Consider the following 18,534-nt stretch of genomic DNA (forward strand, 5'->3'; position numbering starts at 1 on the left):
AGGCTGTCTTTCCACTTATTCAGGTCTTCTTTAATTTCTTCAGTATGTAGCAGGAAGTGACATTTAGGTTGACTAAATTGTGCAGTGAGAAGAAGGGAGGGACCTCTGATGACATTTGGGCTAACAGTTCAGGCATCTGACATAGTGGCTGGTGATACTCTATGGTGGGAAACAAGGGCAGAGAATGCAAGGAAGAGGCATTGTTTAATTTAGTTTAGATGTATTGAGATGTTTAATTCAGCTTAGATATATTTAATTTAGAGTGCCTATGAGATATTTAACTCAGTGGATTAGCAATTTTACTTCAAAACCCCCTTACTTCAGCAAGAGTGGATGTTTTGTATTAAACATGATGATTCAAAGATGAGAGCTCTTTTTCAGATTTCTTTGTCATCAAATAAAATGTTTGATACAGTTTTTTTATTGTGTATTTTATTGCATAAGGTGATTTCTGCCATATCAACAGGCTAATATACTCACATATTTACATTAGGTGATTAGAGTATGATTTAAAACCAATGAATTGTTCTTAAATATTACCATAAGAAAAAAATCTTTTCTTTGAGTTTTAACATAGAATACAGTTCAGGTTTCCGTACCTTTGGATAATATTTGCCCCTTTATACTTACCAAATAATTTTGCTTTTAAATATTCTGTAATTAATGGTACAAGTACAGTATACCTTTAATCAAGTACAGAAATATTTGCCTCCATACTTTATTCCTATTTCTTTCATGCCCCTTTCCCAACACACTGCCCTCCACATGCAACATTTGTTAGTGCCTATGACAGGCAACACTCAGCTCCTTGTCAGCTCATGTAGGGGGTGAACAGATTAAAATTAATGTTGTGATGACCTAGTGCTTAGGTCACTGCATCACTAGCAAAGGTTAATTTTGCATATTTATTAATATATTATTGGATATTAGTAAGTAAAATGTTTATAAAAGGACATATTGCAAATCATTCACCAACCTGTAATGAGTGTCTTTAACTACATGAATAAACCTCAAGGTTTTTAAAAAATGAAACTAAAGTGAATATGTAGCATGAACTTATGGCAAAATATCAAAGTGCTAATAATTAAACAAGACCTAAATCAGGGCACTATCCTACATTACTGTAGTCATACTGAATAGTGACTGTATGTTGGGTTGGCCAAAAAGTTTGTTGTGTTTTTTCTGTACAATGGCTCTAGTAGTGCTTAGTTGTCTTTAACTTCATTCAAAACAATTTTGTTAGATTGTATTGTGACAACTGTTGGATCAGTGTTCATTTAAAAAGAAAATTTATCAAAATCGGTGAATTTTTGTACAGCCATTTTAACACTGAAGATGGAAGAACATATGCAACATTTTTGTCATATTATGCTTTATTGTTTCAAGAAAGGCAAAAATGCAACTGAAATGCAAAAAAAAAAAAAAAAGATTTGTGCAGTGTGTGGAGAAGGTGCTGTGACTGATCGAATGTGTCAAAAGTGGTTTGTGAAGTTTTTTGGTACTATTGACATTTTGGCCAAGTAATTTTTTGCTGTGTTGCTGTTTTATGCATTGGAAGATGTTTAGCAGCACCCTTGGCCTCTACCCACCAGAAGCCAATAGTGGGAAGTAGCTGGCATACTGAAAATATCCAAATCAGTGATGTTATTGGTGAAAATGAAAAATGTGTCTTTAGTTTACAGAAAAAACTAAATGGGTTTCTTTGCCAACCCAATAAAATAAGAAATTGTTTATATTATATGCATACTATTAATGACATAACTTTTTTAATTAAATAGCAAGAATACAAATAGGTAATATCAGTAAAACAGAGTAGTGTTCATGTTTTTAATTCAAAGCCAATGAACAGAAAAGGTAAGAGATTTAGATTTTAGGGGAAATAAGGAAATGTCACTGGACTTCTCACTCTACAGAACAAAGAGCTGCAACAGGCAAAAAAATAAATAAATAAAATGGCAATTAAATTGATTGTAGTACTTTAATGTTCTAAAGAAAACTTATTAAAATACAGATTTTTTTTAAAAAAATCTTACATTCTTGACAGATATAGCATCACCTACCTTTCTAAAAATTGTAGCAGTAAACACAATTGTAGAAAATGTATGTTAATTAGTGGTACAATATTGTAGATTTAAAATTCCTGACACACTGCTACTATCTGCTGCTTTGAACTCAGATTGCGGCCTGGAATTTATGTCAGGTTGGCTCCAAAATGAAACATTGGATTCCAGACCAGTATTGGTAAACTGCGCCTGTTTTGGCACAACTTGTCTAGCCAAGAAAGTATAGATCACAAAGAAAAATTTAACCAACCAATTATTTGAGATACCAAGAAAAGAAAGGAAATCAGTTTTTTTAAAAACACTTATCCCTCTTTTTATAAGCTTCTTTATTTACTCCGGATAGTTAACATGACAGTGTTCAATAGTGAAGTAAGCAGATTTTACACTCACTATTACTGTATGGATAGAAGAGCCATATGAATTTTTGGTTTTAAAAGTCATCTCCGACCACTGCAATATGGTACATGAGAACAGAGATTCAGAGGCACAAAGTTAATAAATACATTTAACATTGTCAAGCATTCAAAAGATAAATGCAATCATATAGAAAAAAAAATCAGTTTGTAATTTTGACCTTTCCCAAGGATGTGAAGTATCTTTCATGTGTCAGAAATCTCTATAGCAAAGATTCCTATGAGAGAGAAAAAAATTGTGTAGATTAATATTTTTAACTCACCAATTTTACCAAGTATAAAAAGTATATTCTAAGAAATAATTAAAATTTTATTTTCCCAGCTTCTGTGAAGGAAAACAGATACAATGCATATATTTTTTTTGCTTAGCTTTTACAAACTGTGATGTACCCATATCTTGGAATAATATTCAACAATAAAAGTATTAGGCTATTATTACATACAGCTTAAATGGATCTTATGGACATTGTGCTACATGAGAAAAAGTCATTCTCAGAAAGTTTCATAGTGTTTATGATCCTATCTATATGATGTTCTCAAAATGACAGAATCATAGAGATGGAGAAAAATGAGCATTTGCCAGGGGTGGGGTGGCCTATGACTAAAAGGATTATCACCAGGGAGTGAGTTCCGTGGTGCTGATGGAACAATTCAGTGTCTTGACTGTGGTGGTGAATTACGTGTGGTATGTTAAAAAAAATGCACACATACACAAATGATTGCATGCAAAAACAGAGAAAAATGAATAAGGCCTATAGATTAATTGTATTGCACCAATGTTAATCTTGTGGTTTGTAAAATATTGCCATTGATAAACTGGGGGAAGGATATGTGGAACTCTGTAAGTATTTTTGCAACTACCTGCAAGACTGTTATTCTTTCCAAATAAAACGTAAAATAAAACAAAAAAGGCACACCCATACAATGGAATACTATTCTGTGATTAAAAGGAACATGCAACAACATCTGATGCATACAACCACCCCAGGAAATCTCAAATATATTATGCTGAGTGAAAGTCAGCCATTAGAGGATACATACGATATGATTCCATTTATATGACAACCTGGAAAAGGCAAAACTATAAGGACAGGAAACAGACCAGTGGCTGGAGGAAAGCAAATTAAGTACATTTATTATTTCTAGATAATAGGGGGCAGTCAAAGAATACCATTTAAAACTAACAGCGAAAGTTAAGTGAGGAGATCCAAGACAGCAGTGGAATAGGTGAAAGCTACACTCACCTCCTCCCGGGACCAAGCTGGAATTACAACTAAAATATAGAACAATCAACCTGAATAACCAATGGAAGACTAGCTGAACAGAAGTCTTATAACCAAGGATTTACAGGAGAGGCCACACTGAGAATGGTAAGAAAGGCGGAAACATGAGGAGGGCTGGCACCACTCCCACAGACAGCAGCTGAGATTCTGGGTGGATATCTCACCAGCAAAGGCTCCCCCCTGAGGAGTACGGGGTCTCAAACCCAGGCTCCTCAGCCCAGGCACCAGAACCAAGAAGAGGAGCCCACATAACATCTAGCTGTGAAAATCAACAGGGTTCTATCCTCCAGGGAGAGATGGGAGTCTGTGACAGATCAAGGTGCCCTCTTACATGGCCAATACACAAAATCTTATTCACAGCCACTCACCCTGTGCTCTAGCAGAGGGAGGGCAGAGCAGACTAGAATCCTATGAAAAGAGACTAGGGAGAGAACTGAAGAACCAGACACCAGGACCCACATGCTGAGTACCTTTCACACACCACAAATGTTATCTTTCTTGGGTGGAGCACTTCCCTCTTTATGGCATCAGCAGGGGAAATGAAATAGCACCCATATCTGGATTCCCTGTTGCCCCACCCTGTGGAGCTCTTGCCCTGCTAATAAGTCAGCTTCCTGAGCTGTGGTATAATGTTCCAAGAAGACTCAGGGGATGTCAATGACTGAGTTGTGTGGCTTCAGAGCAAGGCCATTCCACACACTATCCCCATTAATACCCCATTGACATCAATGGATAGATCTTCTGGACAGAAAATCAACAAGGAAACTGTGGCCTTAAATGACACAATGGACCAATAGATTTAATTGATATTTTCAGAGCATTTCACCTGAAAGCACCAGAATATACATTCTTTTGAAGGGCACATGAACATTTTCTAGGATAGAACACATGTTAGGACACACACAAAAAAACCCTCAATAAATTTAAGAATATTAAAATCATATCAAGCATCTATTTCTGACCATACTGCTATACAACTAAAAATCAATCACAAGAAAAAAAAAACTGAAAAAAAACACAAAGACATGGAGGCTAATAAAATGTTACTAAACAATGAATGGGTCAACAATGAATACAAGGAAGAAATCAAAAGATACCTTGAAGCAATGAAAATGAAAACAAAACAACCGAAAATCTATGAAACACAGTGAAGCAGTCCTAAGAGAGAAATTCATAGCATTACAGGCCTACATCAAGAAACAAGAAAAATCTCAAATAATCTAACTTCGCATTAAAAAGAACTTGAAAAAAGAACAATAAATAAAGCCCAAAGTGAGTAAAAGAAAGGAATAAAGATCAGAGCAGAAATAAAGTCCAAAAAAACAAAGAAAAAAATACAAAAGACCAATGATAAACAAGATTGGAAAACCTTTAACAAGACTCATCAAGAAAAAAAAGAAAGAGGACCCAAATAATACAACCAGAAATGAAAGAGAAATAACAACAAACACCAAAGAAATACAAAGGATTGTAAGGAAATATTATGATTCCAAACAAGTTGGATAATCTGGATGAAATAGATAAATTCCTAACAACATACTATCTTCCAAAACTAAATCAGGAAGAATCAGAGAATCTGGATAATGGGTTTACAACTAGTGAAATTGAAGCATTCATCAAAAAACTTCCAATAAAAAATTCTCTAGACAACATGGCTGCTCAGGGGAATTTTACCATTAAAAGAATTAACGGAGAGAACCAAGATGGTGGCGTAGGTAGACACACTGCACCTCCTCGCACAACCAGAACTGACAGAAAATCGAACAGCAAGGAAGTCCGACACCAAGGAAATAAAAAATAAACATTCATCCAGACCAGTAGGAGGGGTGGAGACAGGCAGCCAGGGTGGAGAGGACTCGCGTTGCCGTGGTGGGACCGAGACTGGCGGAGTGTGGGACGGACGGGGCGGGCAGTCGGACCACTGGCAGACCCTGTGGCCCCACATTTGCGCACGATAAACTGAGAGGGCCGAACTCAGAGTGGCGGAGAACGGGGCAGGCAGAGCGGCGGATAGTACCCCGAGGCCCCACACTCGCACACAGATAGACGGGGAAGAACTGCGGGGAGCGAAGCAGACCACGCAACCCAGGGCTCCAGCGCAGGGAAATAAAGCCTCAGACCTCTGATTGAAAGCACCTGTGGGGGTTGGGGCGGCAGCAGGAGAGACTCCCAGCCTCACGGGAGAGGTCTGTTGGAGAGACCGCGGGGGCCTAGAGTGTACACAGGCCCACCCACTTGGAAGCCAGTCCCAGAGGGGCCCAGTTTGATTGTGGGTAGCGGCATGAAAGATTGAAATCCGGAGGAGAGTGAAGCAGCCCCATTGCTCCCTCTCGGCCCCTCCCCGACGTACAGCATCACAGTACAGCCACCGGCATTAACCTGCCCTGGGAACACCTAAGGCTCCGCCCCTTAAAGTAACAGTCTAGCCAAGACAAAAAAAAAAGGTCCAAATGACAGAACACTTCAAAGCTCCAGAAAAAATACGACTAAGTGAGGAAGAGATAGCCAACCTATCGGATGCACAGTTCAAAACACTGGTTATTAAGACGCTCACAGAATTGGTTGAATTGGTTCGAAAACTAGATGAAAAAATGAAGCCTATGCTAAGAGAAACAAAGGAAAATGTACAGGGAACCAATAATGATAGAAAGGAAACTGGGACTCAAATCAACGGTGTGGACCAGAAGGAAGAAAGAAACATCCAACCAGAAAAGAATGAAGAAACCAGAATTCAAAAAAATGAGGAGAGGCTTAGGAACTTCCAGGACAGCTTGAAACGTTCCAACATCCGAATTATAGGGGTGCCAGAAGGAGAAGAGGAAGAACCAAAAATTGAAAACTTATTTGAACAAATAATGAAGGAGAACTTCCCCAGTCTGGCAAAGAAAATAGACTTCCAGGAAGTCCAGGAAGCTCAGAGAGTCCAAAGAAGCTGGACCCAAGGAGGAACACACCAAGGCACATCATCATTACATTAGCCAAGATGAAACAGAAGGAGAGAATCTTAGAAGCAGCAAGAGAAAAGGACACAGTTGCCTACAAAGGAGTTCCCATAAGACTGTCAGCTGATTTCTTAAAAGAGACCTTACAGGCAAGAAGGGGCTGACAAGAAGTATTCCAAGTCATGAAAGGCAAGGACCTACATCCAAGATGACTCTATCCAGCAAAGCTATCATTTAGAATGGAAGGGCAGATAAAGTGCTTGCCAGATAAGGTCAAGTTAAAGGAGTTCATTATCACCAAGCCATTATTATATGAAATGTTAAAGGGAGTTACCTAAGAAAAAGAAGATAAAAAATAGGAACAGTAAAAATGACAGCAAACTCACAGTTATTAACAACCACACCTAAAACCAAAACAAAAGCAAACTAAACAAACAACTAGAACAGGAACAGAACCACAGAAATGGAGATCACATGGAAAGTTATCAATAGGAGATTGGGAGGGGGAGAGAGGGGGGAAAGGTACAGAGAATAAATAGCATAAATGATAGGCGGAAAATAGACAGGGGGAGGGTAAGAATAGTGTAGGAAATGTAGAAGCCAAAGAATTTATATGTATGACCCATGGACATGAACTATAGGGGGGGAATATGGGAGGGAGGGGGTGAGCAGTATGGAGTGGAGTGAAGGTGGGGAAATGGGACAACTGTAATAGCATAATCAATAGATATATTTTTAAATTTTTTTTTAAGAAAAAAATGTCCATACTTTCCAGAGCAATCTATAGATTCAGTGTAATTTCAATCAAGATACCAATGGCATATTTCACAGAACTAGAATAAATATTTCAAATATTTAAATGGAACCACAAAAGACCCTTATTAAGCAAAACAATCTTGAGAAAGAACAACAAAGCTGCAGTTATCACCATACCTAATATCAAACTATACTACAAGGCCATAGTACTCAAATAGCATGGTACTGGCATAAAAACAGATTATAGATCAATGGAAAAGAATAAAAAGACACCTTTATTCCTGGTGAAGAAACAAAGCTGCACCTGTATGGTCAATTAATATTTGACAAAAAAGGCAAGAACATACAATGGGGTAAATACAGTCTATTCAGTAAATGGTTTGGGGAAAATTGGACAGATAAGTTCAAACACCCTCCCAAAAAACTAGACTACCTTCTTACACCACACACAAGAATAAACTCAAAGTGGATTAAAGACAAATGTAAAGACTTGAAATCATAAAAATCCTAGAAGAAAATAGGCAGTAAAACCTCAGACATTTCTTGTAGCAATATTTTTTTCTGATATATCTCTTCCCGGCAGGGGAAACAATAGAAAAAATAAACACATGGGACAATCAAACTAAAAAGTTGTACACAGCAGAGAAAGTCATCAACAAAATGAAAAAATGATGCATTAAATGGGAGAACATTTTCAGCAATGATATATCTGATGAGGGATTAATATACAAAATTTATAAGGAACTCATACAATTCAACATCAAAAATACAGTTGAATTTAAAAATGGACAAAGGATTTGAATAGACACTTCTCCAAAGAGGAAAGCAGACATATTAAAAGATGCTCAATGTCACTAACATCAGAGAAATACAAATTGAAACCACAATGAGATGTTACCTGATACATGTCAGAATGGCTATCATCAATAAATCAACAAACAGCAAATGCTGGTGAGGATGTGGAGAAAAAGGAACCCTCATATACTACTGGTATGAATGCAGATTGGTGCAACCACTGTGGAAGACAGTATGGAGTTTCCTCAAAAAAATTAAAAATGGACCTGTCTTATGACCTAATGATTCCACTTCTAGAAATATATCCAAAGAAACCCGAAATACTAATTCAAAAGAATATATGCACCCCTGTGCCCATTACAGTCTTATTTAAAATATCCTAGATTTGGAAGGAGCCCAAATGTCCATCAGTGGATGAGTGGATAAAAAAGCTGTAGTAAGGAGCTCCAGTTGCGCAATCGGTTAGCGCGCGGGTACTTATAAAAAGCTGTAGTAAATTTACACAATGGAATACTACTACCCTTTATGACAACATGGATAGATCTGGAGAGCATTATGCTAAGTGAAATAAGCCAGTAAGAGAAGGACAAGTACAATGTGCTTTCACTCATATGTGGAATCTAATGAACAAAATGAACTAACAAAATGGAAACAGACTCATAAACAGAGAACAGACTGACAGCTGTCAGAGGGTAAGGGAGTTATCAAGTTGAGTGAAAAAAGTCAAGTGATTAAGCCAGAAAAAAAACTCTCATAGACATAGATAATAGTATGATTATTAAGGGAGGGAAAGGGGGTTGGAGGATGCATAAGAGGGTGTGGGCCGATGAGAAGGAGATGTGGTGATGGAAGGAGACTTGATGTTGGGTGGTGAACACACAAAACAATGTACAGATGATGTATTATAAAATTGTACACCTGAAATCTATATAATTTTATTCCAATGTCATTCCAATAAATTCAATAAAAGAAAAAAAGGATTAAGGGTACCACTGGAAGTATTAGTAGAAAGGTAATGGCTATAATAAAACACACACCTTCCTGAATATAAAGAGAAATGTTTAAAAGCAGAGAAGAATAAACATATTGAGAAAGAAATGCAGTAAATATCACATAATACACACAATTATCATCAGATGATATGACAAAGTTAAGACCAAATTTAATAATCATCTCAATAATGGGAAGGAGCTTAACTTACCTATTATTTCAGAAAAGAATTTCAAATGGCTCAAAAAACAGAACTCAAATCCATACTATATATAAGAGGATACTTAAAATGAAGTGATTAAAAAAAGCTAAAGATGAAGAGTTGGACAAAGATTTACCAAGCAAATGAAGACAATAAAGAAAAAGGAGTTCAAACTATCATGTAAGACAAAGTAGATGCCAAGCCTACCGTCTCCAAAAAATTAAATGTGTTAGAAAGGAACACTTCATAAAAGGAGAACATTCCACAATGAAGATATGACAGTTCAGAATATCTATGCAACCAATAAAGCCACAAAACAGCTATATAAAATAAAACTTATAGAAAACAAGAAGAAACAAAAACATACTAATAATAGATTTTTAAAATATTCCTAGAAGACTTCTGGCCAACATGGAGGCCTAAGTAAATATGCTTTGCTTCCTTGCACAACCAAAAGAACGACAACTAATTTAAAAACAGAAAACAACCAGACCTGCCAGAAAATCAAACAGGAAGCCAGGAAGAGAGGACATGCGGCAAGTCAGCAGCTGGTGGGCCAGGTGGGCAAGATAGCAGCTGGCAATCTGGGAGGTCCCATATTCACCTGTGGATAAGCCAAGAGGAACAACTGGGAAGCAAGACAGACCATACAGCACCAGGAAAATAAGACTCAAAACCTCTGGCGGTAAAATCTCTGGGGTGACTTCCAGCCAAGATGAAAGCATAGGTAGATATACTTTGCCTCCTCACATAAGCAAACAACAAATTTAAAAACAAAAAACAATCAGAACTGCCAGAAAATTGAATTGTAAGAGAATCTAACAACCAAGGAGTTAAAGAAGAAACATTCATTCAGACTGGTAGGAGGGGCAGAATTGGCCAGCCAAGGCAGAGAGGATGCATGGCAAGGCAGTGGTTGGTGGACCGGGCAGTCCCACATTTGCATGCAGATAAACTGGGAGGAACAAATGGGGAGTAAGACAGACCACACAACCCATGGTTCCAGCGCAGGAAAAGAAAGCCTTAAACCCACTGACTGATAAAACCTGTGGGGGTTGTAGCAGCAAGAAAAACTCCCATCCTCACAGGAGAATTCGTTGGAGAGACCAACAGGATCCTAGAATGTATACAAACCCACCCACCTGAGAATCAGCACCAAAGAGCCTAATTAGCTGGTGGGTAATGAGGGGAATGACTGAAAAACGGCTAAGAGCCGAGCAAGAGGCATTGATCCCTCTCTGACCCCTCTACCACGTATAGCACCACAAGGCAGACACTTGGGTTGCTCCACCCTGGTGAATACTTAAGGCTCTGCCCCTTACAACATAACAGGTGCACCAAGACAAAGAAAGATGGCCCAAATGAAAGAACAGATCAAAGCTCCAGAAAAATAACTGAGAGATGAGGTAGCCAACCTATCAGATGCAGAGTGCAAAACACTGGTAATCAGGATGCTCACAGAAATGATTGAGTATGGCCACAAAATAAAGTCAAGAAGGGGCTGGAAAGAAGTATTCAAAGTCATGAAAAGCAAGGACAGGTAGCCAAGATTACTCTAAATGATAGCAAAGCTGTAATTTAGAATGGAAGGGCAGATAAAGTGCTTCCCAGATAAGGTCAAGTTAAAGGAGCTCATCAAAACCAAGTCCTTATTATATGAAATGTTAAAGGGACTTACCTAAGAACAAGAAGATCAAAACTATGAACAATAAAATGACAATAAATTCACAAATATCAACAACTGATCCTAACAAAACAAAAACAAAAATATTCTAAGCAAATGGAACAGGAACAGATTCAGGGAAATGGAGATCACATGGAGGGTTATCAGTGGGGAGGTGGCGTGGGGAGAATGGGGGAAAAGGTAGGTACAAAATAGACATGGGGAGGTTAAGAATGGTATAGGAAATGGAGAAACCAAAGAACTTATATGTATGATCCATGGACATGAACTAAGGGAGTTGGGGGAATTGCTGGTGGGAGGGAGGTGCAGGGAGGAGGGGGATTAAGGGGAGAAAATAATTAGAGAACTGTAATAGCATAATCAATAAAATATATTAAAAAAATTTTCTTAGTAAAACATCAAGTGGACAAAAATTAAGCAACAATATAAAAGAGCTAAATAAAAATTAAAAAGTAAATATTTTGATATATATACTCTATACACTGAGAAGAAAGACTGTATCTTCTTAAGTGCACAGAAATTGATCATGTAATAAACTATGAAGAACATATCAGCAGTTTCCATAAAATAGAAACATTACAAACAATATTCTCTAATCACAATGCAATAATACTAGAAATTTAAAATAAAACCAAAACACAGACTTCTGGCCAAGATGGAGGCATAGATAGATATACTTTGCCTCCTCACACAACCAAAAGAAGGAAAATAACAAATTTAAAAACAAAAAATAACTACGCTGCCAGAAAATTGAACTGTATGGAAGTCTGACAACAAAGGAGTTAAAGAAGAAACATTCATTCAGACTGGTAGGAGGGGCAAAAACAGGCAGCCAGGATCGAGAGGATCGAGGGCCATAAAGGCAGTGGCTGTCATACTGGGTGGTCCCATATTTGCATACAGATAAACCTGGAGGAACAATTGAGGAGTGAGACAGACAGCACAACCCAGGGTTCCAGAGTGGGGAAATAAAGCTTCAAAACATCTGACTGTAAAAACCTGAGAGGATTGTGGCAGCGGGAGAAACTCCCAGCCTCAAAGGAGAGTTCGTTGGAGAGACCCACAGCGTCCTAGAATGTACACAAACCCAGTGACCTGAGAATCAACATCAGAAGGGCCCAATTTGTTTGTGGGTAGCCAGGGAAGCAACTGAATGCCAGCCAAGAAACAAGCATACAGCATCACAACGCGGCCACATGGGTTGCCCTGCCCTGGTGAGTACCTAAGGCTCCACCCCTTACAACATAACATGCACACTGAAATAAAAACAAACATGGCCCAAATGAAAGAACAGATCAAAACTCCAGAAAAAGAACTAAGAGATGAGGAGACAGCCAACCTGTCAGATGAAAAGTTCAAAACACTGGTAATCAGGATGCTCACAGACATGATAGAGTATGGTTGCAAAGTAGAGGAAAAAGTGAAGGCTATGCAATGTGAAATAAAGAAAAATATACGGGGAACCAACAGTGAAGGGAAGGAAACTGGGACTCAAATCAATGGTTTGGACCAGAAGGAAGAAATAAACATTCAACCTGAACAGAATGAAGAAATAGGAATTCGAAAAAATGAGGAGGCTTAGGAACCTCTGGAACAACTTTAAATGTTCCAACATCTGAATCACAGGGGTGTCAGAAGGAGAAGAGGAAGAGCAAGAAATTGAAAACTTAGTTGAAAAACTAATGAAGGAGGACTTCCCCAATCTGGCAAAGGAAATAGACTTTCAGGAACTCCAGGAAGCAGAGTGTCCCAAAGAAATTGGACCCAAGGAAGCACACACCAAGGCAGATCATTGTTACATTACCCAAGATCAAAGATAAGGAGAGAATCTTAAACGCAATAAGAGAAAAGGAGACAGTTACCTACAAAGGAGTTCCCATAAGACTAGCAGCTGATTTCTCAAAACAAATCTTACAGGCAAGAAGGGGCTAGAAAGTATTCCAAGTCATGAAAGGCAAGGACCTACACCCCAGATTACTCTATCCAGCAAAGCTATCATTTAGAATGGAAGGGCAGATAAAGTGCTTGCTAGATAAGGTCAAGTTCAAGGAGTTCATCACCAAGCCCTTAATATATGAAATGTTAAAGGGACTTATCTAAGAAAAAGCTAAAAAATATGAACAGTAAAATAATAACAAACAACTATCAATAACTGAACCTAAAAAAAAGAAAGTAAGCAACTAACTAGAACAGGAACAGAATCACAGAAATGGACATGATATGCAGGTTTATCAGTGGGGAGGGAGAGGAGGGAGAATGGGGGAAAATGTACAGGGAATAAGAAGCATAAATGGTAGGTACAAAATGGACAGGGGGAGGTTAAGAATAGTATAGGAAATGGAGAAGCCAAAGAACTTATATGTATGACCCATGGACATGAACTAAGGGAGTTGGGAGAATTGCTGGTGGGAGGGGGGTGCAGGGAGGAGGGGCATTAAGGGTAGAAAATAATTAGAAAACTTTAATAGCATAATCAATAAAATGTATTAAAAAATAATAAAATGAAACTAAAACACAAATATAGCCCTTTTCAGTGGAGTGGTGGGACAGAAAGTATACAAGAAACAGTGACAATTTGAGTATTTTGTAGAATTTTACAGAATTTTGACTTTTGAAAGCATAATAACTTACATACTCAGTAATTATTAAGTTAAATCAAGGAAAAAACTAGGAATGGAAAAAATGAAAAGTGAAAGCAAATTGAAACAAAAAATCTAATATTATTTCAAATGTATACATACAATAAACACAGAGAAATAAAAAATAGTCCTCATAATTTGTGAACACAATATTTAATTACATACCTACAAGACTTGGGCTTAAGGGCCAACTTTATTTTATATGGGGATAGGAAGGAAAGTTGTAAACCGATCCTGGACCTCTTTAAAAAGTTGGTCTGCTTATTTTAGTGACATAGGTGAGAAATTTTGAAACATTTTTGAGGCGTTTTGGGATTGAGCAAATTAGTAACTATGCTGATGTCAGGTGTATGTATTGATACTGAGTTAGTGTTCCCACTGTAGCAGGTAGGACATACAAATACAGAATGGAAAGAAGAAGGCAAGGAAGAAATCTACAAGGATGGTTTGGACCTGGAATTACTGCCTGTTTGGTAAAAATGTAGAGAGGGAGCATGTGTAAGGTTATGAGCCTGTGAGACAGCACATGTATTGTGCCATAAACACATAAGAAGAAAATGGGGTAAAATTTTCACATAGTGAGTATGGGTAAAAGGTATAAAGATGTCCTTTGTATTACTTTATTTTTATATTTGTTACTTCTTGTAAGTTTGAAATTATTTCCAAAGAAAAATACTTTTATTAAATTTGTAACATATAGGAATATATCTAAAATGTTGCCTCTAAAAAATTAGCTTTCCTAGAGCATAGGTATTTTTGGTTCTATAAAAATTAAGCAATATTTTATTAATCAAAGTTAATAAACTTAAATAATTTATTAATTCAACTTAAAAATGATGTAGAAATAAAAAAATCAGGTTTCAAAAATTTATGTAAACAAAATAGATTTTTCACTTTAGAATATTTATATAAAACTAATTATCAAAATGCTTTATGTGAACATATCTATATATCCAATCATGTTTAAATAGCACTGTTAATGATCCACTGTCACTGAGTTTCCTTACACCCTCAAATATTCACTGTATATATTGCTACATGGTCCCACAGAGGATCCTTAAAACACTCACTCTTCTAGTGATCGATCTAGGCCTCGGTCAGGAGATCGATGGTGAGCACGTTCTGGAGAATGACATTTTGTATTTGGCTTTATTGTAGAGCTCAAATGATAAGCATTACTTGAGTAATTCTGGCGGCGAAGTTCTTGCACAGCCCTCTCCCTAAAGTAAAATAGTTTAAAAGTGACATTTTTAAACTATATCCAGTGACATTATTGACACTGTGGTAAAACCAAAGTTCAATTCCTACTTTAAAACTTAACCATGCACCCCAATGTTCATAGCAGCACAATTTACAATAGCCAAGTATTGGAAGCAACCTAAGTGCCCATCAGCAAATGAGTGGATCAAAAAATTATGGTACAGTTACACAATGGAATTCTACGCAGCAGAGAGAAAGAAAGAGCTTATACCCTTTGCAATGGAATGGATGGAACTGGAGAGCATTATGCTAAGTGAAACAAGCCAGACGGTGAGGGACAAATACCATATGATCTCACCTGTAACTGGAACATAATCAACAAAAGAAAAAAGCAAACAAAATATAACCAGAGACATTGAAATTAAGAACAATGTAACAATAGCCACAGGGGAGTGGGGAGGGGATAGTGGGGAGAGGGGTCTATAGGAGCTACTATAAAGGACACAAGGACAAAATTAAGGGGGAGGGTAGAGGTGGGGGAGGAAGGTGGGACTGGCTGGGGTGGGGTAGAGGGAAGGGGAGAAAATGCAGACAATTGTAACTGAATAAAAATAAATTAATTAATTTAAAAAAAAACCCTTAAACCATCATGAATCAAAATCTGTTGCTATCTGAGAAACAGTGCTTCCCAGGCTAAATACTGCACAGAGATCATCTTACCTTTCAAAGCGCTCTGTCCCTAGTTGTCTTTTGGTAATGTCTAAATCAGCTTCCAGTTGTGTTACGACATTCCTGAACTGGGCTACATCTCTACTCTGGATGGCCCTGTGTAAAAGAATATGAGAGTGACAGTTGATTAAACTTAAAATATGTCTAGGACTCCTGGGATACACTGAACCATGTTGGCAATGTTTTCTCAGCTGGACTCCATCCAAATTCTGATTTTTATGGATGTATATGCCAATTTTAGATGTAGTAAATGTACAAAGCAGCCTACTTGAAAAGCTTAAGCTGTGCCAGTCACATTCAATTACTTAAACCTTCTCTGGGTCAGTTTCCCTGTGTTTACATGAAGTAATATTATCTACTGTCTGTATATATTATACATTTACTGTAAATTATTTTTATAAAAGAACTTTGAAGTATTATATGCAAAGTAATAGTGTAACCAAATAATCAAAACTCACATGCTCTAGCACCATGATTAATATAGTCTGTTATATATATACATTAAGTCAAGCAAGTGCTTTACATATACTTACAATTAAATCTGATATACCTGTACACACTCTCTTCAATTTAACAGGATCTTCTTTAAGGCTAAGTAATGCCACAAAACCCCTGTAGCAATGCATACTATCATAAGGAAGATAATGATTGAGATTAATGCTGCTTGTAGAGAACATTCTATTTTCTTTGTTGGTTTCAGGGACTGCATTATAGGCTGCTGAAATCTAAACTTAAGAGACTAAGAACACAAAAGTTTATCATGTTTACCAGGTCTAAGTGATAGTACTTATTAGCCAGTCTAAACCAGAATGTACCCTTTAAGGTGGGAGTTTTGTTATAATTCACTAAGGCAGATTTCCACCTACCAGCTTGAGAAAGTGATCTTGCAGAATTGGTTAAAGGTATCACAAAAGCCTAGTTGTGGTGACTAAAAAAAATGACTCAGTTGACAGCTGACATAACCTGAAAAAAAGTTTCTGAAGAAACTGGCTTTGGCTTTGCAGACTTTGCTTAGTAAGAGGCTCCTATGAGTGGCTGATTCCTGAGATCATGATTCTTATCCTTCCCAGGTCCCAAGCTCAGACAGGGGGCAGAGTTGAGGCTGGATGAAAAAATGTTATAGATGAAAGAGATAAGAACAGAGGCTAAGGTAAATTTTTTTGTGAGAGGTGACCAAGCTAATAATAGAACATTCACTATCCAGGTGGGCCTTTTTACCTAGTCTTCCGGCTAAGGTCACGTAATAAGCTACTAATGGTGCTAGGGATTCTAAAAGAAGAAGCCCTCATGGACATGAACAATGAACAACAGGGTGGTGATTGCTGGGGGGAGGGGGAGTAGGGGGTGGTGGAGGACAGTATGGAGAGATAAATGGTGATAAATGGAGGCTTGACTTGGGGGGTGAATACACAATTCACCCCCCAAGAATACAGAGTAGAGACAATGTGTTGTAGAAATGTATAACTTTGTTAACCAGTGTCATCCCAATAAATTCAGTAAAAAATAAAGATAACGAATTAATAAATTAAAATAAATACATAAAATGAGAAGCAGCAAAAATCAATGCCCTAAGGGAAGTCTTTAGTATTCTGTGGATGCAGGAGTTCTTCCAGGTACCTAGTATGTACAATTATAGGTACATAAGGAAATACCGTGTGACAAACAGAAAGATTAGGTAGCAATACTACCTGAGTATACAAACAGAAAAATTCTTCTGGTTTCAGAAGTGTTTTATCTAGTGTGGTTATAATATTTCCAAAAGACAATGTTTTAGATCAGCCTAGACATCCAAAGCTCTATGGAAACAATCAACAGAGGTCGTAAAACTTAAATTTAAATCTATTTAGCTAAACAGATAATAGAAATAAATACTAAATCTTAGGCAAATTACAATATTTCTGGTCCTCAGTTTAATTAATGGCACATTATGGATGCTTAAATTATATAAATTCCAGCTTTAAAATTCAACTGCCTTATACAGTACTAAAAATTTAAGAAATATGACTTTCTTATATTGCTAACCAACTCACATTTTATTTTCTGCCAAACAAAGGTGTTCTTTAAGAAGCTGAATTTCAGATTCTTTTTCCTGAAGTGCTATCTGAGACTGATATTCTTTGTCTCGATTGGCCACCAGCAGAGCTTCTAGATTCTGCATGGAGATTCTCTCATTTGTCATCTGACTCCTGAGGAGTTCTATTTCAGAACGAGCAGAATCTAACTCATTCTCCATCTGTACAATAGGAAGATATCTATACTTATTCCCATTCATTCACTTTACTGATAGATCATCAGAAACTCATAAAATTTCTGTATTATGTTATAAACTAACAACCCCTTTTAATTCCTTGATTAGAAACATTATCCTTCCTACCAAATACACACACACAGACACACACACACAATATCACTTTCCCCAACCCTTTGATTACATCAGAAAATTCATCAGTAAGTAATGAGTTATTAATCCCATAATGCAAACAATTTCCAATTACAGCTTTGATATTTATTTATATATTTCTGCAAGATGGATATGGTGATATCTGTGACAATTGCTCTGTAATGAATTAGGCAAATTATAAACACCTAACTACATTGCAATACGTTGTTAAGGAAGATAAGGAAGGAGTCAGTACACATTCCCTCTCTTGCATAAATCCTTGGAAAGCTTCATTTTTTTTACGGTTATCTTGAACCTGGGATACACTTAGTAAGCCAAATGTTCCTTCAAAAGGAAGAAAACCAGACATTACTATTTAGAAAAATTATTCATAAAATTATCTCACGATATATATTATGTATGCATTTTAAAAAGGTAAATGTAAGGAGATAAAACTT

General features: G+C 37.1%; 1 protein-coding gene across 8 annotated transcripts in view; it reads right to left on the reverse strand.

Moving 5' to 3' along the window:
* Window positions 1–1,744: 1,744 nt before the first annotated feature.
* Window positions 1,745–18,534, reverse strand: part of TSGA10 (testis specific 10) — a 172,378-nt gene continuing 155,588 nt past the window's right edge. For 7 of the 8 annotated variants that reach the window (XM_045204802.3, XM_045204800.3, XM_045204799.2 and 4 more), the window contains 4 exons: window positions 17,727–17,929; window positions 15,688–15,792; window positions 14,838–14,987; window positions 1,745–2,694 (listed from right to left, as the gene is read on the reverse strand). In XM_045204802.3, coding sequence (XP_045060737.1) covers window positions 2,670–2,694; window positions 14,838–14,987; window positions 15,688–15,792; window positions 17,727–17,929 — 483 coding nt within the window. In that variant the 3' untranslated portion in view covers window positions 1,745–2,669. The remainder of the gene's footprint in view (window positions 2,695–14,837; window positions 14,988–15,687; window positions 15,793–17,726; window positions 17,930–18,534) is intronic. The other variant, XR_011651227.1, reaches the window with a different exon arrangement.

Source organism: Desmodus rotundus, chromosome 5 (assembly GCF_022682495.2).
Source record: "Desmodus rotundus isolate HL8 chromosome 5, HLdesRot8A.1, whole genome shotgun sequence".
NCBI lineage: Eukaryota > Metazoa > Chordata > Mammalia > Chiroptera > Phyllostomidae > Desmodus > Desmodus rotundus.